Genomic DNA, 26,973 nt, shown 5'->3' on the forward strand with positions numbered 1-26,973 from the left:
TGACTTCTAATAATAAACTCACAATAGATTGTCTAAGACTGAAACAGTCATCAGTGATCCAGAAGGAGTCAAATTTCTTAGATTTCACATTAAATTGCATATTAATTATTATAACTTTCCACCAATCGTGTCTATAGTATACTAACCGCATCCAACTAGAAGAAGCGTAATAGCCGATGCACAGCGGACTGTCTACAATTGTAACCGATTATGCACCGAGAGGTGACGATCACTTAACCATTAAAAGACGCGTTTTATACGTTAAAAACCATTTCTTTCAGTGTATTGGCTTTATAGTTTCTATCTGAATACCCCTGGTAGCTACTATGTCCTAAATACAGATTAATATCCTTTCATACCTACACCTTATCATATCCAAGTGCATCATATGCAAGGCAAAACCGGCTATTTACCATATAGAATGCTGGCAAATGTCCTATTTATGCGGACATGATTTGATGTCATACGCTGCCGACGCCGAATCGATATTTCCGTTTATGTTCCCAGCATTTCAACATCTTTGGGGACAACGACAAAAACAAATAAGATATCGATTAAATTGGACCTGACCAACTGTAGTATATTCAGTTATGGGGCAGTACTGGACTGGTTAGGTTTTTTTCGAGCAACTTTTGTGTTGCATTTGAGGCAAATAATTGGAAGTTTACATAGTAGCGCTTAAGCGTTAGTAGTTATTGAAATTTGCATCATTAACCGCATTAAAGGTTTCGACGCTACATCACCTGTAAACTTTATAAGGCAATAACGTTTATGATTCAGGGACAGTAGTGTGTGTCGTTGCATTACAAGCGCTAATCACCTAATCAACCCTCATCATCGAGAAGACCATAACTGGTGAGTGTAACTGTCAAGTTTAACATTGTTGCACGTATATTTAATAATAATCAAAGCGTATACACGAAAATACACGAGCTGACCAAGCTAATTGAAAACTAAATCCACGTTTCCTCTTCAACACACACCACTGTTAGAGTACTTAGGTATTTTCGTTTTACGAAAGTTATCAGAAGTGGGATATGGATTCCGGTCAGAGTTTATCGAAGCTTTTGCAAAGTGAAGTTTTTTAATATACCGGCCCATGAAACGTTCCAATTTGACTGTTAATTACCGTCGCAACTTAAAGGCCGTAGCTGAATTTAGCTTTGCTCATTACCGGGATTCGTTGCGAATTTCGAAAAGTTCCATTTGGAGTTAATGAATGTAGAGCGCGGTGTTTATTATGTTTCTAGCGACATAGGTTGATTGGACGCATTTGAAATTAGTTTGTAAGCCTTTATATTCAATAAAATAAGTAAAAGGTGCTTAAATACTTGAAATTTTAAATTGTTAGTCCGTTGGTTTCGGTTGTAGATTTAAGAAATTGTTTACCGAGGCAAAGATTTGCATGAAATATATGTGTATACAATTTTTATGTATTATATTCATCGGAAAATATTTTTATCATGCTTGAAAAATTGATAAAAGTCCTTATTACCGACATAAAAGTTATTTTCAATAAGAAAGCACACAGCTATTTTTTATAAAGGGCCTTTATAGTCACGTAAAGCCTTTTCACGACATTTTTACAATAATAAAACGCTTGATATCTCATTCCCTTTAGGCAGCTTTTGTAATAATATTGTCGATCACTGCGGATTTGAAAATTTAGCCTGTACCTATTTAGAAATACAAGATCGTAAGTAACAATGTACACCCAAGAAATAATTACAAAGTAAGTAGTTTTCTATTAATTAAAATAATTGAAATACTAAAAAATATGATTTTAGCATAACATGGAGCTGATTCTATAAAATGGCGAATGCGCTGGGAAATTACTGTCTCGTAATTTTTCTTTGTTTTTTCTTACAGTGATTTAATTGCTCTGAAACTGTTTACTTTTCAGTGTGTAAATGTAACAAAATCTGCATGTAGACATCGGAAATACACAATGCTACTGACTACCATAAAAACACGTGACATACACTCGGCCAAGCAAAACGTGAAACTCGGCTAACGTCCCTCGGCAAAAAAAACTGGATTGTTGGACGACAAGACAGGCATTATCGAATAAATTGATCGATGCGAAGCTTCAGAGACAAATATCGTTTGACTTTTTTAACAACCAATTTTTGATATTTGAATTAACTGTAACTGATTTTAACGAGCACACTTATTACTTAGAACGTTTTTTTAATTCCTTGTGTGTTCTCTTAAAATATAATAAAACCTGTTAGATTACACAGGCCGACAAAATTTCAAAAAAAAAAAAAATTCCAGAGATCAGACACTACGCTTCCGAAGGCATTTGGCGCGCTGAATCCGAATCTGGCCTCAGAATTGATCCATCACCCTAGGTTTCCGAGATATTCTAATCTAAAAGTGCAAAAAACACGTACTTTTGCTATATTCAAGGTTATGTAACTTGGCGAAAAAAATTTTTTTCTTAAAACTGAAAACATCATTGGAAACGACTATCTTTCCCCTTCAAAACGCATTTTTTTATTTGGAAAAAGCTCTATTTTTCGCGGAGATATCGTCAATTTAAGATAACCAGTATGGCTATATTATTACATCATGGCTAACCCCATAACACTGAGCGCTGCTAGCCCTAATTGTTAGGAACGTTAACCCCAAGCCCTATAACCCCACAACACTAAGCGGAGCGAGCGCCCTCATCGTCAGGAAGGTTAACTTCAAGCCCTATAACCCAATAACACTAAGCGCTGCGAGCCCTAATCGTCAGGAAGGTTAACCCCAAGCCCTATATGTCTGGAAGGTTAATCCCAAGCCCTATAACCCCACAACACTAAGCGCTGTGAGCCCTAATCGTCAGGAAGGTTAACTTCAAGCCCTATTACCCAATAACCCATAATACCCATTAATTGTGTTATAGGTCGAGCCATGGTTTAATAAGGTAGCTATACTGATCATCTTTAATCGACGATATCTCCGCGAAAAATAAAGCTTTTTACAAATAAAAAAATGCGTTTTGAAGGGGAAAGATAGTAGTTTCCAATGATATTTTCAGTTTTGAGAAAAAAAATTTTTTTCGCCAAGTTACATAACCTTGAAAATAGCAAAAATACGTGTTTTTTGCACTTTTAGGTTAGAATATCTCGGAAACCTAGGGTGATGGATCAATTCTGAGGCCAGATTCGGATTCAGCGCGCCAAATGCCTTCGGAAACGTAGTGTCTGATCTCTGGAATTTTTTCCTTGTTGGCCTGTGTTATTGACGTGCTTTGTATTCATCAATTTAAGCTTTTGCTGTTCGGGTTATTGGAGCTTCCGATCAACTTGTGAATTAATTAAACCAGTCGCGTTTAAATTATTGAATAATTTTAATTAATGTGCCGTTATTACAATATTGAAATTAAACAGATGAGCTCGGATCTAATTAATTTGGTTGTATTATTAATTCCCATGCTTAAGATAATTAAAACAGTGTAAAAATAAATTAAAAAATTGTGTTCTTTTCTATAAATGTGCTTTCTTAAATACGCCTGGAAAAGCCATTGGCAACGCTTTATGTCGACTATAAAATGAAGAAATATGCCCGAATTAAAAATGAATTAATCACTTTTTCTCGAATATCTCGCGAATTGGTGGTCTGACTTCAATTTTGGGCGTATTATACATAGCGTGACACTATAAACGCGCGCAATGATGATAAACGTAAACAATTAGTATTCTTTCAACCCGCCGTATTGCCAGGCCGCTCAGATATAACCGGATCAAGCGATTACACCCAGGCGTAGGTAAATTTTATTGGACAGCTCGATCTGATTTGGAGAATCCAATCCGAATATAAAACTAAGCACAAATCTCAGAATTAAACAAAATTTCAATATCGGGTTTCATGCCGAATCGAAACTTAAGTCATGTTTACATTTATTTCCGGGATTGAAAATCCGGCGAGCTTTTTAAATGTATAAGGCCCAGATTATGGTAATCCGGAACGGATGGGTGCCTAGCGACCGTCATCCTCATTTTTTTTTTTGGATCTTTGAAATTTATGTATTTTAATATCGTCCCTGAGAACTTTTCTTCGTTAATAAACATTGCTCTCTTGAACGGGGGGGAAAATTAATATTTATTACCCGGCAAAACGTTTCTTTTCCATTAATGGTCCAAATTTACGCGGACTATAAAAGGCAGTACCGAAATTCAGATAAATGATGCTTCTGCAAAGTTCCTTTACATACAGAGTGGCTCCTCAGTATGCATGACGGTGTGACAAGTATCAGAACAACATGAAGCAGCAACGAAATTAAGACGCGGATGATACGCACGAAATAAAAGCAATTACTGTACGATCCTGTATGAAAGTGCGTTTCAACCGCCTTTTTGTGCTTCAAGAAATACGAGATTTCACACTGAGATTGTTTAGTGAAGACGTTTCTTACACTGAGGCCCCCTGAACAAACGGCGCGTTAGCGTTCTTTTTTTTTTACAGCTCGCAAGCTATTTCACGGGGTATAGTCCGTGTGATTGGACACAGAAGGCTGCGGAGCAAGTAGCTTGCGACGTTCCTCCGTCGTTATATCAACAATTCATCATTCCGGGGTACATAAAACTGCTATCCGCCCGGATCATCGCGTAATTATTGATGACGACTGAAAATCTGTCTTCCGCCGGAACAGACTACCTGCCCTCCTTTACTGCTTCCGCAACGCTCAACTTGTAACAACATGTTTCCTTTAATTTCCCCATGGGAAGCGCTCAATTTATTTACCTTGGAAAACTTTCCGACTGTTAAAATCATCGGTAACAGCTCAGTTATTCCGTTGCGTTATTTATTATTCAAGAGCAGGCGAGGGGATGAGTTTATTTCTTCGCGGTGGCGGGAGAATTTTTCGACGCGAAAGAGTTCATCGAGTGTAAGGGTCTGAACGTAAAAAAAACTAAGTTATTTACAAGTATTTTACAGAAAGGTTTGCACATTTCTAAAGGGAATAATATATTTTCCTACGCGTTGATAATGCTGTTTTATCTGCTCCCACTATAGTATAATAGACTGTTAATTAATGGAAGTTGCCGTAGGAAGTTGATTTCGAGTTATAAATGCATATTTTATGAACAAATAAATATAAATATTAGACGAACATTACATTTTATTAATTATTATGAATGAATATTTATAATAATTGTACAGTTATTACATTTAGTATAACGTTTATAAAATCTGCATAATTATTCCCCTCGCGTTTACTAATTGTCACATTTTTCTCAACAATGATTTGACCGCTCCATTTCAGTCGCCGGAGGCTCAATACAGGGTGTACCAAAATGAATATCGGGGTTTTAAAGCTTTGTAGAAGTTATTACGGTTAACTTACAATTACAAAGTATACATCAAGTGAACGAGCAACTCTGGGGGCTGCAAGTCCCCATGAGATGGTACGGTTGCAACGAGACTCCCCTAAATTAAATGTTGCTGAAGCTGAAGCAACTGTAACTAGTGTTTCTTATCTTGATGTGCTAGAACAATGGCTCTTTCCTCAATTACAGGAACCTGAACCAGAGAACTTTACTTGGCAGCAAGATGGTGCGCTGGCTCATTGGCATGCCTTCGTACGCGATTGGTTAAACAACAGGTGGATTGGTCGCAAGAGGCCGGATGACAGAGCTTGTTTCGCATGGCCTCTACGTTCACCAGAACTGACACCATGCGATTTTTACCTTCGGGGGTTTGTAAAGGATCGGGTGTATGTGCCTCCGCTACCAGCTGACCTAAACGACCTACGACATAGGACTGAAGCTGCAGTTACATCAATTACTCCAGACACACTGAGCAAGGTTTGGGACGGAGGGTGCTCACATTGAACACTTGTAGGACAAACTGTTTGAGTTGCTCGTTAATTCGATGTATAATTTGCAATGGTAAGGTCACTACCTATAAATTCTACAAAGCTTTAAAACCCCGATATTCATTTTGGCACGCCCTGTATCCATTAAAACAGCATGATGCGACGTACTAGATACTAGAACCTAGAGTTGAAATGTCAGCAACATAACTTTCTGCAATTGTGGCTGATTTCCAGCCACCATGTCTTGATTGCTAATACATCAACTCCTGTGTTAGCCAGTAATGTTGCCGATGTTCTTCGGATTGAACGGCTTGTATATGTTTCAGGATCGTCCTCGACTGGTAAATAATATTTACCTCCTTTAACTGTGTAAATAACTATTTCGTGACTGATCAAAGTGACAAGTTCCTGGATAAAAAATTACTTTATTAGTTGGAAATGCTAGGAAACACTTTTACTCCGGCTTAACAGAGAAAATGTCACTTTTGTATCATTTTTTTGACGTAATTTTGCATAAAATTATAATTTTTCAGGATTTTAGTACCTATATGTGGAACCCTCAGTATAGCCTTGAAACCTATTAGCTTCTAAATAAGAAAAGATGATCTCAAGATATCCAAAAGCAGCGAATCCGCTTGATTTCCGCATTAAGACATCCCAGAGTCGACGTTCAATCACAGATATTGGTGGATCCGCGAATTCTCGAAGAGTTCGGTTCCTGTTATCTGGCCTTTCCGGATTCGGACAATTCATGGCTGTTGTCTTTCCCGTCTAGCTGTTATTCTAGATTCATGTAAGGAAACTCGGTGTGCCTTTGCTCGAATTTCGTGCAATTCTGGCGTTTTCGGAGAAAAGTTGAAACCTGGGGAGAAATTCTGAGCGGGAATCGACACCGCTCGCTCTGCCAACAGCATGGAACTCTCAAAATATAATATGTGTTTTAAATTGATATAAAGAAATAAAATGTTAAACTCCTGCTACATTTTCACTTCTTTCAGCTTTAATTCAGTTAATTTTCATTATTTTTAAAACGGCGTGTGTACCAGCGGAATAATACGTTTCTCCAAGGGCGTCATATATCCAAACCGCTTCGGTATAAAAACTTTTATCATTAAAATGAACCCTCCTCCGTAAATGGCCGTTTGTAATTTCAGAAACGGCGCCGGCGGCTCCAATAAAAATAAAATGACGTCTTGTTTCTGTCAGTTTTAATTTGTAAAAGCGCCCCGTTATAAGAATACGTATTTACGTGGAAGTCGGGAGATTCGATACGAGGGAAGGAGGCGGCGGCGGCGGCGGAGCCGTACGTACTCATCATCGGAATCGAGATACAAGAGCGTCTCAGCAGGTGGAATGATATAGCGAAGCGGTGCCGCCAGGCAATTTCGTCGTTTCTTATATTAAACACTCCAAACAAATCATTCGTGCACGTTTATCTGTCTGTAAGACGTCGCACAGCCACAAAGACGAGCGTTGTCTTTGGACTTCAATTTAATTTCGAATAAGGAGCAGTTTGTGTGCAACGATATTACTTTGCAAATCCTGGAGCGTGCAGGTTCTTGTTGTATTCCCAGCGAATTATTACAAGCAGGACCGAAGAAATTGTTTCCTGCACTTGCATTCCCTGAGTACACTTAGTTGTTTCTGATATTGTCCCTGATTATATTTCGAAACAAGAAACTTCTGCTTTTTGTGGATAAGCTGTCAGCTTATAGAAATTTGATTGCTTCCAGTACTAAGTAAAATTTTCATACGAGTTTCGAGAATTCGGAAATGTTCAAAACTAGGGCGGATCCATCATAGGAGGTGATCGAACGTCAGCTCCGGTATCTTAAAACTCATTAACCAGGAACTGTATGCTTGTACGCTTTGTATCAAAATGTATTAAAAACTTTGAGGGTAGTAGTACAGTTATTGAAGCTTTTCACCTCCGAATTCTTTGAAACTGAACCGATCGACTTGAAAGCCTTTCGATCCTTTCCCTTTAAAAAATGAAGGACTTAAAAGGCTTCATATGCAAATGATCTTACAGTTCTTGAAATTATCTTTAAAATGTTTTTCTTTTTGTAGGATACTATAGCTTCAAAATTAACCGAGTTATGGTAAAAAAACCAATGATATTTTTTCGGAGCAAAATAGGCTTTCTCATTTTTATATAACGAGCGTTCAAATAAAAATGTGGTCGAAGTTGGCTCTGACACATTGGACGTAGGGAGTAGCTTATAGCGACCAACTTAACCTCATTTATCAACGAGCTGTATAGCAGCTGTCAGTTTCAATAACGTTAATGACTATATAACTTTATTTTAAAGAATAATCGTGATAACAACAACAAACAATTAAAGGAGCTGCGGAAAGTGTCCCCCTCCTTGTTATAACAATAAATTAAATCTGCTGCTGAAAGTGTCCCCCTCCTTGTTCCAAGCACTTTCCACACCTTTTCACGAATCTTGTCTATAAGTCGAGCCTGCAGATGGTTTAAATCAGGAATGGGCAATTCAAAAATAGTGTTTTTAAGGTAAGGCCACAAAAAGAAATCACACGGCGTAATATCACATGACCTCGGTGGAAATTCATGTTCAGCATTGAGACTTATTAGTCGATTTTGGAAAACTTCCCTCAACATATTCATCGTCTCGCCTGCCGTATGTGCCCTTGCGCCATCTTGTTGAAAGTAAAAGTTTGTAATTTCGTTTTCTTCCAGCTGGTTAACAAAAGGAGCGATAATTTCTTCTCTATACCTTTGCGCAGTAAGAGTACCATTAAAAAAAATAGGTCCATAAATCCTCCTTCGATTGAGAGCACACCAAACTCCAATTTTTTGAGCGTGTAGAGGGCCCTCGACAAAAAAGTTATCTGGTTTTTCAGAAGACCACATTCTCATATTCTGTGAGTTTACGTAACCACTTAAATGAAACCAGGCTTCATCAGAAAAAAAGGTGATATTATGAAGTTCACCGTAGTTGTTTAAAAACCATTCACAAAATACAGCCCGTCGCGGAAAATCAACTTCATGAAGTTCTTGCTGACAAGTTAAACGATAGGAGAACAAACGCAAATCTTTTTTTAACACTGTGTGGCAGGTACCGACTGATACTCCCACCATTTGTGATAAAACACGTACAGAAGTTCTTGGCGCATTTTCCATTATTTGTTGGACATTTTCTTTTAATTCTTCAGTCCGCTTTTTAGGTCGGCCGCTTCCTTCTTTTCTTGTTACACTGCCCGTTTCACGAAAAACATTAACACAACGCTGAACTGCACTTTGAAAAATTTTGTACTCAACAACGCCGGGAAATTGATTTTGAAATTCTATGAAACATTCCTCAATAGAATACTTCCATATTCCATCAATCTTGCGTCCATTTCTAAAGTAGGACTCTATGATAAACACTTTTTGTTCTTGAGAAAACACCATTTTAAACGCTTTTTAAAACGAAAATATTCAAATTGATAGCGGCGATATAGCGCTTTGACAGATGACGTTTAAGTTCATTTGCTATACGCTACGCCCTACGTCCAAATTTTCAGAACCAACTTGACCACGTTTTTATTTGAACGCTCGTTATTATATTATACAAAAAAAATTTAGTGTGATTATTTATATGCAGCGTAGCAATTTTTTTTATGATTGACTATATTTAAAAATCGATTATAATAAAAATATTTTACATCAATATTAATAAAAGGGTAGTTTATAAGAGTTGAAGGGTAGTTTATAAGAGTTGAAAATGACAAAAGTAAAATATTCTTTTATAAACAATATAAGGAAATTTTTATTTTAAATTATTGCACAATTATAGCATTCCAAGATTTAAAACGTAATGTTTATCATTTTTTAGCACAGGGATGATTTATAAGGGTTGAAAAGTGTTCTGAGAAACAAATTATTTCATAAGCAATGAGGGAATTTTTATTTTAAATAATTGCACCGTTAAAGCATTCCAAGCTTTTAAAAAGAAATTTTTTATCATTTTTGTCCATACAGGGGTGGTTTTTAGGGGTTGAAAGGGAAAAATTCATTTATTAGCTATAAGGTCACTTTTATTTTAAAGAATTGCACGATTTAATAATTCCAAATCTTTAAAAAGTAAATTTTTATCATTATTTTTTGCATGGGGGTAGTTTTGAAGGGTTAAATAAAGGGTAGAAAAGATCAAATATATCATAAAACATGTTCGAGAACATGGAACATTATTTAATTTTTGTGCTTGAACAAGATTTTATCAATAAAACGCTTAAAACTTAATTTTTTCACTTAGGGGTAGTTTTTACCTTTAAAAACAAAAAGCGTCAATCGGGCTTATGTCACTTTTGAGCCTAAGATGAGCCTTATTCTAAATTTTCATGCAAATCCATGCAGTTTCAAAGAATTCGGAGGTTACAGCTGATTTTCAGCTTCAATGACTGTACTAGGTACGCTTTCACAAACCAAACAAAAATAATCAGGTTTTTTTTTTTCAAACTGCGACACGAACTGTGATATCATTCAAGTAATGATAATGATGTAGCGATGACGTTAAGACACAGTAACCAGACCCTCTTAAAAGAGTTCAAACGCACCCTCCTAAAATAATTTACCAGAAAAATATCGTGTTGCGGAATTTATTCCAGAACAGCGACATATGTATCTGTATGTTTAAAAATAAGGGCGGAACCTGCCGCTTGTGTAATCCTCCTACGTAGTCTGGCATCCACCGCGTGTAATAAAACAATCACGTCGTGCGTTCTCTGCATGCCTACACGTATAGAAAGTCGCCGAATTCACGTATTTGCACCAACTTACCCAAAACACAGAAGCAGAAGTAATTAAATAACTAAATCTCACGAGCTGGCTGTCGCAAAATCTCGAATCGGGTGAATAAATTGGCACAGCAACCAAAAATGCGTGTTTAGTAGATATGTCGAGGTCCCTTAAACCACAGAATTGAAGTCTACATATACACGCAAAATCATTGAAAGACATTAAGCAATACGTTTGAAAGAAGTTTTTTTTTAAATTTGTTGATATCATTTTATATTTATGTTAAATCAAAATGTAATTATTGCAGTTACATTCAAAATTTACAGTGTTTCAATGCAATTTGATGTAATTGATGTAATACTCCAAGCGATAGAGCATTCGAGGCGTTTGTATTTGAAGTCAACTATTTTCTTGTACAGAAAAATCCCAAATATTATGTAGAATAAGAATCCGAGTTTGCCTATTCCAAAAAACCATTACTAAATCCAGGGGAACAACAAACATTCAAAAAGAACGAAAAATTACCCGTTTTTCGACATATATTCCCTGTAACATTGAAAGTAAGCCCTAAATAAAAAGGTCATCCTTTATTTTTTGTTTTTTTAACGATTTTCTATAAGTTACAATAACTGCGAATCAAAAAAGTTAATTTTGCATTAACAATGGGCGAAAAATAGTAGAAAATCATCAATTTTTAAGATAAGTAAATATTTATAAATATTGATGAAACTTTGTGAACAAATAGTAAAACATATGTCAATTCTATGACACCTTAAAAATTTTGCAACGATTGATCGCGTGGTTTTCGATTGATAGAATTGTTAATTAAAAAAATTTCAAAATGTTTATCGCATATCGTGGGTTTAAATTAAGGTTTAGAAAGGGCACACAACTTTTATAGACATACATTTTGTCATAATAAAAAATGATCAATACTAAAAATACTTATTTTTACACATTTATAATCATTTAGATTTTCTTTTTAAATTTTCTACATTTTACTCTATAAACAATTATTTATATATACTTCAATGAATTAACAAAGTGATCATTAAAATAAGAAAATATATATATTTTTAATTTAATCATTAAAACGTGAATTTCGTGAAATGCATTAATGAACACAAACTAATAAAACTTGATTGCACAAAGCTGATGAAACAGCAAGCACATTTTGATTTCATTAAATACTTATTTCTCTCAACATCAGTTTTATATGAATCCTAAAAAAATTCAAGTTATTCAATTTCATAGCAGACAAAAGAAGTGTGACAATTTGGATATCAATCTTAGTAACACTAAACTCAAACTGTTAAATTTCTTGGAATTCGCTTAGATGAATGTCTAAATTGGTAAAGTACCATTGTGAAGTTTTGATATCGAGAATTTCTTCTTTGACATATTTATTTCGAAATATTAGACCATTTTTAAATGGGGGACAAATTAGAATGTTATATTTTGCACAAATTGACTCACGTTTAAGGTATGGCTAGACGAAAGGATAAGCTATATGAGCCTTCTGCCAGATCAAAAATAACTAGTGACTCAACCAGATTTATAGGGCCTAGAATATTGAATTTGTTACCGACAAATATAAAACAAAGTACTACAATGTGTTTGGAATATACGTGTTTTTTGTTTTAAGTGTTAGACCTAAGGTTTTTTTTTATGACCATTCCTATACAATAACTTTATTATCATAAAAGGAAAATAAATGAATAAATAAACAAAATAAATATTTGGAATTTTTCTGTGCAATAAAATTAATGACTTCAAACACAACCACCAAAGCCTACTTTTCCTGCTCTATCGCCTGGACTATAATTTTTTAACTCGTTATCACGACCGATATGTAAATATAATGTAATTTTCTCAATAATTCTGCAATAACCTGTTAACTAATTGTACATTCGGCAGTAGAAATTGTTCTATTTAACAGAAAATTAATGTAATAAATATAATAATTCAGGTATTTTGTATAAAATTTAGAACTACCTTTAAAAACTTCAAGTTCTAAGTGAATCCAGTAAATACATCTAAATAAAAATAGGTTAAAGAATAAAACAACTTTAAATATGGTCATAATATGTAGTTTCGTGATCTTCGAGGCCATTCCGCCCATATATTTCGTACGGCAGACTACTTGGAATTTATAGCTAAGATAAGATACATTCTACACTTGGAGGTTTCACTTCGTTCCATGCATCAGCATAGGTATATGTACCAGGAATACCAAGAACAATCTCGAAAGTCACCCACCTTTCGAATCCATCTCAAACTAAAATAAAACATGCTAAAAAGCCTTTGCAGGACTGCTACGCTATCCCAGTAATTATATCGATGTAATTATTACACCAGACAGATAAATGACGTAAAATTACCCAGGTATTTCATTAAAACTAAGTAGTTACGAACACCTTAACGCTGTTTATTATAACTACGGGAATAGCATTCGTCTAATGACGATAATTAAATTTGTCGTTTAGTCATACATGAAGCAGACACTACGGTTTGTTGATTCCATCTAATCAGATATTCGTATCGGGTATCCGTTATTCCTCGGATATTTTAAGGTGATTTGTAAGTATTACGGACCAGTCTGATCGCTTCTAGAACACTTCCTTTGATACCCCTTTCGCGTGTATACTTGCTTGTAACTAGTAGATACTTGTGAGATTAAAAATACATCGGTATTTCTAAAATTACCGATTAATGTTGGTGATAAACTAGAACTGCCGCGTAGACGTGTATACTTTCAGTAAACTATCCTGCCAGGCCCACGTTCATTAGTTTGGAAATATGCGGGGTAATTTACAGAGATCTGTAATTGGAGAGCTCCTCGAAACAACGGCAGATTGTAATCAATTGTTCAATGCATTAAGCTTACATTAAAAATGTACTACTCCATTTTCCCCATCGTCTTATATTTTACTTTTACAACAATGTTGTGTAAGGGATACTAAGAACTAGTACATAAAATTTGAGTTATAATTGCTGGAAATTTCTCCCGGACAACTTGCCCCCGACTTCGTACAGCTCCAGTCCTTTCATCTCGTTGCCATTCGAACATCTGTTGATGACATCATTACCTGTCAATAACAAACCCCCATCCCTTGTGATCTACGGCAATATTGGATGTGCTCTCGAAACGGTGTTATTCTTATGTTGTAGAAACAGTACCTGTATATCCAGCTGTGATCTCTATTTATACTAATAGAGCACGCTATAATCGATAAGTTGTGGTGCTCTAACTATACGGGTTTGCTGTGAACTGACACACTTGTAAAGTATTGTTTCTTGGAGTATAACACTGATGAATATGTGGTATACAAGGCGTTAATGAACTTATGTCAAATATGTATGTCCGTTACGTCAAAATGAGGTAAATACACGGATTTGTAATGAGTAAAATGTAATTAACTTACCTCAACATTGCAAGGAGCCACCTTTTGAGAACTGCTGACTTTCATAGATGTTCCCACCATTTACTTGCACACAAGCTTCAGCGCGACGTATCCAATTCGCTCGCATGCGTTGCAACATTGCCAAAACTTGGATATACGGCTATTAAACTACTCTCGAAAAACAGCACAGCAATCACTACAACAATGTATTACAAATCAACTTTAGAATACAACAAAAACGACGTGAAGTGGAAATGAATGCTGCGGAAAAATTAGAAAACATAAAACGATTTAATTAAATCATATCCATGAATTCAGCAACTAAGTAAGGCCAAACTGCCGTACTCTGAGCATTAAATAAATCTATTTTATTGTCCCGACATATTTACTTGCAGTTCCGTAGTTCTCGGCATGGTAAAATATGCAAATGAGTCCCCGAACAGTTTGAACAATAAACAGTAATTCTCATTGAATTTATTATGTTTAAATTTAATATTACCATATCGTAATATCCATGCACATTGTTGTGCACAACTGCTTTGTGCAACAAGAATTAATGCTACCTGTTAAATCAGAGATAGAGGTTCGGGAACTGTTATTAATTTTAATGAAATAGATGTCGTTTAAATAGCCCTCCAGTGAAGTTATGCAGTCGTTCTAGAAAGTTTTTAGATCACGAAGATCCCAAGTGACCCACAAGTCCATGAAATTTTATTTGAGTAGGTACAAGGTACAAGAAAATCATAAATAAATTGACGGAAAATCTGCAACCCCTATACTTCAAAATAGAAACAAATAAGACCAGTCCAAAATAAAACAAAATTGCAGAACTAGCAAACATGATGTCTCTTATTTAAAAAAAAAATACCAAGTGGATTATTCATTGCACTAATAATTTTTCTGCGTTATTTTAGTACCTATTAGATGTTGAGATATAGAAAAATTACTTCAAGTAGGTTACATTGTTAGCGATACTACCTTTTGCAAACCTGGTTCCACGAACTCTAACGATTCTCATTCATTATCGGAACTAATACCAGTATTTGTTCGAATTATTATTCCCCAATGGAATTGTATTAATCTAACCAAGCAATAAGGAGTCACTAAAAGACGATGACAAATTTGAATATGCCCGATTTCGTCTCAGTTCCCACGTATTTCTAGCGGAAATGACAAATTCTACCGGTTCAAACGGTGGGAAATTCTTTTTATTCTATAATGTGAAAAGTATATCATATTTTGGGGCATTTATTTGAAATATATCAGTGTAATGTTCAGACAACTAATACGTATGGAGGTCTTTGAAATATGAGAACAGAAAAATATGGGCCAGTACGTTGAAGAACTTCAGCTATTGAAGAATTAAGCTACTACACATTAGCATGTAGAAATACTGCACGGCGACGTTTGAGGGCAACGCCAAATTACCGAAAGCCAACATCGCACCGAAGATCGCCCAGGATTCGACTCGTTCCCATTAGTGAGGCGATCGAACGTCGACTTCGACAACTTGTACTTATGTAACCATGACCAGTACGATCCGAACTTAGTTGTGTTGTTGAGTGTTAAAGAGCTAATATAGTCAGTGTTAAATAAACACGCATTTAACAAATATACTGTTGTAGCGGTATGCTACAATTACATTTAGTACCTGCCCCAATAAAAATATTTTGCTTTCTGGGAATTTACGAGCCATAAATAAATAAATGTATTTAGCAAATGAGATTAGAATAAGTAGACTGTAAACATAAATTAGTTGTTGTTTATTAGGGTACATAAGCACAAACCGAGTAGGTAATGATCCGGATAAGTGTTAATTAGGATAGGGTAATAAAAGTAGGTACCTGGTGACAAGGATAAAACCGAAAACATTTCGAGGCACGAACCAGAAGTCTTGAAGCTTAGTTCCTGCTCGGTTGTGTCTCGTGTTACCAGCGAAATTAGTAGAATAAAGTTTTCCATGCTACTTAGAGTTTTTCTCCTCATTTGAGGACTAAACCACTATACTATTGTTGATAAAAAGTCCTACCAATCCGCCTAGGCATTAATTTGAGCGCTCCGACTGACACAAAACCCTCATTCCTCTATTATGATAAATTTAATTTCACTTTGAAAGTTGCGAAAGTGAAGTGATGCGAATCCACTGTACAATCTCTCTATTATTGTAAATACCTATTCCATTATTCACTTCCGCAGCATCTACATTAAGACCATCCCCATTAAATATGGCATAATGAGATAAAACGTGCCGACGGCCTCCTAGGAACTAAACGGAGATAACATTATTATTTCTGGGCCGGCTATGAGCGTGGATAAAGCAAGGGCAACAAATTAACGGCTAATGAAAATAAATAAATAACTGCAGCTCATTAGCCATTCCGTTATAGCCTGTTGTGGTCGGAATGAGTTATACGAAGACGTCTCCGTGTTGTGGAAACGGGGAAGTAGAGGGTGGAGACGTTTTGTGATCGCCGAGAATAAGACTGAGTATATGCAAGTTGTGATGCTCAATATTGAGTGAAAATGTGCTCAATAATTTCACTCAATGGAATGGAAGAGCGCGTCTAACAGTTACAAGCGACAAAGAACAGACGAATCTGCAACGCGGGACACACACGTTATGGTTCCCGGAAAAGGGTCACGGCAGATTGGTGCCAGCTAACAGATACTAAGTACAGAGAAAAAAAACTTGCTGAGCTAAATTAAAAATGAAAATGTGAAAAGAAACTTTAGAAACGAAGCTAAAAATCCTTTGTTAAAAGCACCAGACGTTGATATGTAGAATGTAAGAACAGAACAAACAAAATTGTGTCAGAGGATTATTCTAATGTTTTGAAGCAAAGAGGCTCTAATTACAAGGGAGAAAAAATCATTTCTACTATTAATTAAATTCCAGTCTTGAACAGCTGTAGCAAAACACAAAATTAATAGAACATTTACATTTTTCGCTTTGGAAATTTCATATATCCTTAGTAATTATACGCCATTACCGCTGATATATATACGCCAAGTTCGGAAAATTCCCCTTCTCACAATTCCATATAGTTAAACTTTATACGATATCGCAACCCTATTAACCTTGGAGAGAAAACACCCCCTTGAGAGTTCGTAGGGATTGTTTCCTGGCGGAGCGGAATTCTTGAGTTTCAGGAACATATTTTCCTCGGAAGAAGTAAGAGACTATTCCATTTCCATTTATACATATTATTTATTATTTATTGCCCCCCCAACTTCTGAAAGAAACGCCATTGCTTTTAGATCTTTCTTAGTAGACGTAAGTCGATTACATAAAAAGTTAAATGAATATTAAGTTTTTATGTAGTTTACAAGTGCCATCATCTGATGCATCAATTTTTGCAAGCGCTGTATTATTTACGGAAATATTATAAATTTATAGCTTCCACAATAAATTTGTGCATAAAATGGGTTTCCGGCGAAGTTAATATTTAAAAAGTTCCAGTTCCGCAACAATAACCTTCCACCTTGCCCGAAACCCGAAAAAACGTATCCATTCCAACTTGTCCAACTAACTTGGAGTTTCTGAACTTTTTCTGCTATTATCTAGTTGATATATGACAAAGTCAATTTTCAGCAAGCGGTTTCTTATTTTATGAAAACGGTCGTACCCAATAGCATAAACTTAAAAGTTTCGCGCGCGTCAGGCGAAATATAAGAGAACTAAATCGAGAGATGTAGGTATATCTTATGTTTGTTGCAGGAAGTTGGAATATTTGTTTGAAAGCTTGGACTGAGGGGGTACGTTGCAACTAAGTTAATTCCAAGTATTTCTAACATCCGAGAATTTTCAGATATCCGAACGAACACGCTTTCAATTATCAAAAGCGCCATCTATTCCACACTATAAATAGTAAGAAACAAACCAATATACCCCTTCCTCTTCCACTATTCTTTGGGAGAAGCGAGGATTCAATTTCTACTCTCAAACTGTTTCATTTGCCTGAAATACATTCACAATTCGGTTAAGCGTACCTTCCATTTTCCTCATATTTATAATCAACCTTGGAGGGACAATTGTATTAGCAATTTACATTAAAGTTAAACGCAGTGTACATTCAGAAAAACAAAATAGAAAAGCCGTTCCAATGAAAGTTACCCTTAAAATTTAATAAATACGCGGAGCTTGGGGTGTCAGAGAACAGAAACAATTTAACTTTAATCTTTCTTTTCAGATCTTATAATCCCGTCGTTCTGCTCTTAAAACGTAATAAAACTAATTTAATATTAATCAATCAGGTCCGCTTCAGGAAAACTTGCTGGAAACGGGAAAGTTACAAGAATTTTACCGTCTGCCTAGACTGATCTTTGGAAATGACAGAAATGAAAAATAGTTTCCTCTAGTAAAATGAGTATGTCACTATAGTGAAATGTTAAACATAATATCGATAGAAAAAAACCTTTCAAAGTTCCTTTAATTGACACTGTAAATATTTCCGGTTTCTAGTTCTATTGGAAAAATATACGGTTTTGTCGTTACAAAACAGGTCTTTACATGCAGATAGATAAATATCTATACAGGGTGTTAATGAACTTATGTCAAAAATTGAAAGGGGTGAAAAAGTTTTTCCTGTTGTAGTAAGTATTTCTAACATCTTTTTAAATAAAAGGTTTGAATATAGGATATTTTAAAATACCTATTTTCAAGACAACAATAATCAAATTACGACAAGTAGCTCCAAGCATGGATTCGTGCATTGTATATTTTTTCATGTTTTCAGCATCTTGGCTCTCGAAGCTTAAAATAATAAAAGCGAAGAATAAAATAACTTTGCTATGGTATAATCAAAAATTTATTAATGCTTTATTGGGAGTTCCTTTCTGAATAGAAACTTCCTCTTGCTTCGTCAATTATTTATTGAATTTGCCATGTGAACTGTGTCTCCTCCATTTACGGAAAATTCGCGTCACGCTACACGTACATCGGTAAGATTATAACGTTTAAAGAACATTGTGAAATTTCACGAAATAGAGATATTTAATCAATAAATTCAAACCAGGAAAACTTCTTCTTGACACATGCACCGATTTTCATGAAAATTGGTGAGTAAGCTCATTTTACCCTCTTTTACAAAAGTTACATATCCATAATGTGCGCTTATTGATTTTAGGGGGTGAAAACTACCCCTTCTTGCAAAAAATGTAAAAACCATAGATTTAAGTGTTATGTCAATAGAATAAGCATTCTTTTATATTTTGAAAAATAATTTTTGATTTGTAGTAACATTTCAACCCTTAAAATCCACCTTTTATGGGTAAAAAAAACAAATATTAGTTTTCGCGGCTCTGAAATGTTTTGATGGAGCAATAATGAAGAATTGATTATTTTTCACTGTTTATAGATACCTACATGATTTATTGCAACGTTTCAACCCTTAAAATCCATCCCCAATCAGTTGGATTAATACTATCATTACCAATTCATTTTTTCACGATAATTTTTTTAATTTTTAATACGTTTCATCGCTCCAAAAAGCAGGAAATTGCAAGAGCTACAAATCAACCTATACAGGGTGAGTCAGTTTTTTTTAGTAGGATTTTAACAGTTGATAGAGAATCATTTTTTAATAAGAAAAGTTCCTATAAACGTAGGTCTTAGAACGCTTCGTCTGTGAGATATAGGGTGTTGACAATAAACTTTTTTTAAGAATTTTTCTTAATATCTCTAAAAGACCAATATGTATTGAACTGAAATTTGGTATTAATAACACATTAGTTATGGTGAATAAAACAAAGATATCTGTTATCCATTTCGCATACCAGTGACGTGCCTGAGGTGGGTTACTGCCCCCTTTAAAAAAACAAATCGTACGCCCGTGGATTTTTCTGGAAAATAACATAATTTCTAAATTTTTTAATCAATTCTGAACAAAACAGTTCTCTTTCAGTTTTTTTTATAAAATGAACGGTTTTTGGTTAAATTCATTTGGCATGAAACTGTTCCAACGATATTGGTAGTACATTTGTAATAAGAAAAATATGATGACCCTGAAAATCAACAAAAACTATTAAATGTGATAACGTTGACATAAGAACGCAAACATTGTGTAACGTGTGTGTCAATTAGTTCTTTTTTTAAGTTCTGTGTTTGTTTTTTCATGCCAAATTTCAATTTAATATCTGTTGGTCTTTTAGAGATATTGAGAAAAATTCTTAAAAATGTTTGTTTTCAACACCCTATATCTCACAAACGAAGCGTTCTAAGACCTACGTTTATAGGAACTTTTCTTATTAAAAAATGAATCTCTATCAACTGTTAAAATCCTACCACAAAAAACTGACTCACACTGTATAGTTGAAGGGTCTTGAACTCTTCGTTTTCGAGATTTTTAGGTTTTAAGGACTCAAAGAAGGTGGTCCTTACACGCAAGTGCAAACTAAAAAACGTAATATTTCTGTTAATTTTTGTTCTACAAAAAAATCGAAAGAGAGCAAAAATATTATAAAAAATACCTTCCATTTTGAACTCTTGCATTTTTCACGTATCTTGTCTAGTTTTTGAGTTATTTCGAAAAAAAAAGAAATGTTTTTAAAAATTAATATTTTTTAGCATTATTTGAAACTCTTTTTTAAATTTAGGCATTCTAAACCGGTCAAACTTGTAAATAAAGTCAACTGTACATGGATTACGCTTAATTTCTATTCTTATGGTTCAGCCATAGATTTTATTGTTGATTTTTTCTTCGAAAAAATGAGATGACCATTTTATTTTCCTCATAACTCCGCGAGTTTTTGAGCTACGAAATTGTTTCAAAAAGCACTTTAAAGGTCTTTCCAAGCACTTTAAAAAAGGTTATATTCATTTTCTTCGAAAAATTAGTTCTTTCGCCATTATTTTACGGTAAAAAGTTCGATTTTTCTTTCCAAAAAATAAACAATCACCTTTAGAGGGAGATAACTCGGTTATTATTACATCTACGGTAATCAGCAAAAAATGTATCGATTCGTTGTTTCAAAAGCTTTATTTTTGCTATATACGAGTTTTTCGATAAAACGCAAGGTTTCCGAGTTATTTTTAAAAAATGGTAAAACATGCATTTTTAGATGAAAAATCAACATTTTCAATCTTGATCTTATTGTTTTAATTTAACAAAATTACTGGCTGGCGCGGATCTAAAAAGATGTCTCTTTATGTTGTCTGATTGCATAATCTTTATTTTTTAAGTAAAATTAATGGCATTTCTCACTGTTTTATTGCGTAAATTTCATTTTTTCGTGTTGATTTGTGTTTCAGTTTCCGAATACGACATCCTCAGGGCCGTGAAGATCCCCTTCCAGGACGCCAAGACGCAGTACATCGACGAGGACGGCCACGACGGCTTCCCCGCCTTCGGCTTCCGCACCGGATCCGACGTCAAGATAGCCCATCGCCAAATATTGCCGGAGAAGCTGTCGCCGGAGTTCTCGATTCTAATAAGCGCTAAGCCGCGATCCAAACGTGGCGGCTTCATCTTCGCCGTAGTCAACCCGTACGACACGGTCGTCGAGCTGGGCGTCAGGATAGCGCCCGAAGGGGCCAGCTCGGCGGCGCTGTCGCTCTTCTACACCGACTCGTCCGAGTTCAATTCGCAGAGCATAGCGAACTTCACAGTTCCCAAGTTTCACGGTAAGTGTAGAGTGTGTGTGGTTCGTGAAGGGTTCATTGGTAATTATTAGGGTCCGTACATGATCCGTACATTAAAATCCAGGGGCGGATTCAGTACACCGTTGTACAATGTGTCTCAAACTCGATAGTATGGGCCTACTGTGAGGATACAAAAAATTTAAATAAAATTTGGGACACGTGGTGTTGAATGGGATGAGGTAACCTCCATTTTCAACCGAAAGTATTATCTTTGGGATTTGACAGAAACGACTGATGACGTCATCAATTATTTTTTTTCCAAAAACACATCCAAATTTTCTGTTAAAAAGCTCTCTTTCTTCTAATAAACTTATATTAGAGATTTTTTTCTGTATTACTGCCTGTTTAAAAGTTGTAAGCAATATCACCCTAAAGAGTCTCAAAAGAATTACCAATTACAGGAAAAAATTTGGGTGTTTCTGAAAACAATATAATTGATGATGTCATTAGTCACCAAATTAGTCTGCCAAATCCCAAATCTAGATTTTTTTATATTCCATAAATACGTGTAGTCTCTTTTCCTTACGTGTTGCAGTTTGTGAAAATAACGCTTCTAGAAATCAAGTACGGCCCTGGTATGTACGGTTACTGCCCGGACCTTAATAATAATCGAATCATTCGCTACCTATGACTCTACGGTTCGTTCACACGAACGATTATGGGGTTACAATTAAACCGGTATCATTCTGGTAAAATAACCAGTGTTTCCCATCACTAGGCAAATGGATGAGGTTCGCCTTCAGGGTGTCGCTGGACAACGTCACTCTGTTCTTCAACTGCAATGAGACGGAGACGATGCTGGTGCAGAGGAAGCCCTTGGAGTTGGTCTTTGATTCGGCATCCACGCTGTATATAGCTCAGGCAGGGCCTACTATTGGAGAACCCTATGAGGTGAGTAGTGTTTTTTTTTTTCGTTTCCGTCATAACTTCCAAGCCAAGCCGCCAAACAACCGTTTCATTATCGAGTATTGCCTTTACTAGATTTAGAAGAAGCTTCTGTCATTTAAAATAACAATGGTCTCGAAACTGAGCCCTGAGGAACCCCAGAATGTACTGGTTGTATCGATTTAAATATTACTGTTGTTGTGAAAGAAAATTTTCTTAATTTAACCACCAAAATAACGCACGCGGTATATATAATACAAAAAATTGTATGGCCGTCGTTTTTCAATTGTTCAACGGGTCTCTTTTCAGCGATCTTTAAATAGCTTTTTATGGATAAAAGGCCCTACGATGAGCGTTTATTTCATTCTGAAGGTTAATTTTGGAATAAGAAGTGTAAAAATAAATTTTCAATGGCGTCTGACGTCTATTGATGAGAATTTAAGCTAGTTCACGGTACGTTTTTAAAAATAAATTCATGAATGGAGCCCTATTAAATCAGAAAATGAGCTAAACGAGTTTGTACGGTGGTACTATGGAATGTAATTTATACGGCAATTAAGAAAATCTTGGGATACAAGAGGTTGCTGATATTAGATTATTTGTTCTTCTTTTCATACATGTCTACAATGGAGAGTAAATTTTCCAAAGTAACTTTTAACTACGTCGAATTGACCAATAATCAATAATAATTGACCAATCGATCTGTTTTTTTTTTAAAGAAGCTTCTTTCCAATAACTTTTAAAACCTGCTTTAAAAAATTTGATTTGATTGAATATTCACAAAGTTATTCTAATTGTTTATAAGTACAAAAATTCGACCAATGTTTAAACAAGCGTCGGAGTTCTTCTAATTGACGGATTCGAATTTTTCAAAAAGCGTTTGAAAGCTTGAGAGCCCTTCTATATGTGATTACATTTTCAAGTATCTAAGGGCCTTGGTCTTTGCTGTGCAAAATTTTGAAAATTTGCAAATTTTTTTTCAAAATTTAGATTGCAAAATTATTATACAAAATCTATAGAACCGTTTTTGATGAAATATGGTGTGATGATTCTACATAACATGAAGTTTTCTTCAAGTATGAAGGTCCTATACCCAATTTAAAGACCCCAAAAAATAATAATCATGATTCATTCGATTTGTAGTCATAATTTGTAAAAAATTTAATTACAAACATGTTTTTCCTCTTTTCTCTTTTCCTCTTTCATTTTCCCCTAAAATCAACTCTTGAAAAGATACATGATTAAATAGGAAGAAAAATATGACATTTCTCGAATTTTTTTAAAATATTGTACCACCAAAAGTTAAGCCCACGTTTTTTTATGCGCATAGAAAAAATATGGACTTTTTGAAACAAATACCGTCTGGGCTAAAAATATTGATCAACAATGAAAATGCGTTGTTCTTTCGTCTAGCACTCCATTTTTAACTACCCTGAATTGTCAGCTGTCACGCTGTCAAAATTCAAATCTTGCGTGAATTTTGGAACACGATATAAGAACGTAGGATTATTTCCAGTTTTACAAAATTAGCAAATTCGTATTCGCGTATTTTGTTTGCGACTTTTGTACACAATTATTAATTAACCTACAAAACCGTAATATTAATTATTCCAAGCCTTTTTTGCAATACCTACAAGTCTAAGAAATTTTCTAGAGCTTTTTTTAGCCGTATTGGATTACACCTGTACATAGTAATTAACAGTGCAAAAAAGTATGTTATTGGCAATAAGCCAACACCAGTTCATTGGCAATTACTTTATTTTGTACGGCAGCTTGATAAATTGCGTAAATCTCGGTAATAGTTGTTAGAGCCAATAACTCGCCGTTTACAGATATTCAGCTATTCCGGAACGTACCATTCCGAGATTTCATAGTTCCGAAGCATAAACTTGAAACAATTTAAATTGGAAACAGTCGTAAAGCTCCCTCAGCTCCATCAAATTGGCTGTAGTTAAAATCTACGGCATAAATATTATATGACAAAACTTGAACTAAACCACTTTATTGCTTTATGAAAATAATCCCTCTTTCAGAGGTGTGGCGTTCCCCAAGGTTCAATATTAGGCCCTCTTTTGTTTGTAAAATTTATCAACGACGTCGTCATGTTGACAACACTCGCTTGCATTTAATTGTAAGCTTGAAATGATGTTCTCGAGAAATTGGCATTTTATTTTAACTTGTGCCATATACGAAGGTCTATGATTCTGAGATATACAAAGATTTAAACTTTATTATACTGTTGATAATTGTTGATTACCACAAAATATGTTCTACCGCTAACTGATCTGAAATCTCTGTTTTAAAAGTTCGCCTAGTTGAAAAATTATTAATCATAACTCAGGAAGAGGGGACAAGTCAAGTCCAGTCGAGTTTAGAAAACAAATATTCACGCTAAAATAACTTGGAAGTCATACCCTGTCACAGACAAAAAGGTTTGACGTTGGGGCTTAAATAATATTCCGATGCTGACCAATGGTAATAAATTGAAGCTCGTGAATATGATTAATTGAGATATTTATGAGCTTCCGAACTAGTGCATACACTTCTAATTATTCATTCCTTGCAAAAACACAGAAAATACATTCAGTTTAAACGAGAATTCTCATTAATCTTCGATTTAATGACCCCCATTTCAAAAACCGCGCGCTAATATTGTGTCATAGTTTATCTTTGTACCTGCACAGGGTGATTATACCTTTTGCGAAAGAATTTAGGACTGATTGGTCGGTAGGTGATGAGTTCTTGTCTCAGTTATTACAATTTTATAACAATACATTTAGTGACGAAAACAGCGAGTTTTAATCTAAAGTTGTCTTTGTATAAATGAGTCAAAATTGATGTGGAGAATATCCGCTCTACCGCTCTATGAATTTCATACTGCAATTACCGGAATCGCATCTTATTTATCTTTAATCAACTCTAGTAAAGAAACTCAAGGAACTGTTCACTGCCTCTGAAGAAACTAGACTAATTAATTTTAATCTCGTAGAAACATAAGTTTCCTATCCAGCGAAATTAAATAAATTATAAATAACCTAAATGTCTTCGAGCTGTTTTTATTATCCAAACTGTCGTCTGTCTTAATTCACGTTGCGAAGTGTTTTGAAATATTTAAAATATTTCTCTGGCTATCATGTTGTTTTTGGATAAACAGGGTTTAAATTCAATTTTAGGGGCCCATTTGGCTACAAACAACTCTGAAAAAGTTTATTTTTGTACCTTATATATTTTAATTAAATAAAAGTATTCCCTTCCTTATCTCCGGTTTTCATATCAGAAAGTAGGTTTGTTTTTTTCGTTTAATTCCCAAAGCGCAGCTATGTTAAAGTTTTACAAAGATTGGGATTTATTAAAAAAATAAATATAGCGCCATGCTAATAAGATCACAACGAATATGCTTGCAAGTCATAGAATACTATTGGACTATACCTAAACGAGGACTTAAAATTTGTTTGTCGAGTGTGAATATGTATGTCTTTTTTTTATAATTTTTGTTGCAGATTTTTTGAATATTGCAGATAAATTAGCAACCTTGGTTATAAATAACTTGGAAAATAAAAAAGTAAAGATATCTAACGAAATGAATAGTCGTATTCTAATGTGTGAAACAGCATATTCATGATCCTTACAACTCTATTAATATCAATGCAGGTTTAGACAACAATTCTTTCAGTTACTTTAGTCATAGACAGATAGGTATCAGGGATTGATAAAGGTTTTGAGCAAAAAGAATATGATGTCTTCAGTTACTTGATCTTTGTTTTCTTATACGATTCTTATAGAACACTTATCTTATTGTGATTTAATTACTCACAGTGTTAGTCTAATACACTAGACACAAAATTAGGGACCATTAAAAAAATCTCAAATTTTTGTGTGATTTTCAAAGAACTGTAACTTAAAGGGAAATGGTCCTAGAGAGAAAAAAAAAATAAGGAAATTGAAGCTTCAAGTTTCTAATTTTCGAATCTGGTAGTAAATTTTTTTTTAGTGACAGCAGTTTTTGAGTAATTATAAGAAAACAAACGAAAAAAAAAATTTCCAAATTTTTGCTTGTCTTTAAAAAGGTCTATGGACGTAAGAATGTTTTTTTTGTGGTAATTTCACCATAAATCTCTTTTAGATAATTTGATTCCCTTCAATTTGAGTGGTCCGGAGCCCTATACGATGATTTGTCGCCAAGTTATTGTTGATCAGAGCAAAAAAGTCATTTTCGATTTTGACAATCAATTACTCGGGAAATAATGATCGTACAGATTATCCAAGTACAATTTTGAAAATTGCAAAGTATTCTCTACAAGTCAAAATTAGAGGTTTTTGATAAAAAAAAATTTTTCGAAGTGAAATTAGAAAAAAGGTAAAAAATTGCATAATTAGGGATATTCGAATAGCTTTGCATAACTTCGCGACTTTTTTTATTCATTTTATTAATCTAAAAATGGTTTTTTAATAATCCATAATTTATTCATCAAAAACCATTAATTATTGTAAA

The 26,973-nt window shown here is 34.7% G+C and overlaps 1 protein-coding gene across 2 annotated transcripts in view; it reads left to right on the forward strand.

Moving 5' to 3' along the window:
* The window catches only part of LOC108911727 (collagen alpha-1(XV) chain-like), a 233,900-nt gene that overhangs the window by 98,419 nt on the left and 108,508 nt on the right, over positions 1-26,973 (forward strand). For both annotated transcript variants that reach the window (XM_018716726.1, XM_018716728.1), the window contains exons 3-4: positions 21,207-21,578; positions 22,315-22,487. In XM_018716726.1, the coding sequence (XP_018572242.1) occupies positions 21,207-21,578; positions 22,315-22,487 (545 nt within the window). The remainder of the gene's footprint in view (positions 1-21,206; positions 21,579-22,314; positions 22,488-26,973) is intronic.

This window comes from Anoplophora glabripennis, unplaced genomic scaffold (genome assembly GCF_000390285.2).
Source record: "Anoplophora glabripennis isolate ALB-LARVAE unplaced genomic scaffold, Agla_2.0 scaffold149, whole genome shotgun sequence".
Lineage (NCBI taxonomy): Eukaryota > Metazoa > Arthropoda > Insecta > Coleoptera > Cerambycidae > Anoplophora > Anoplophora glabripennis.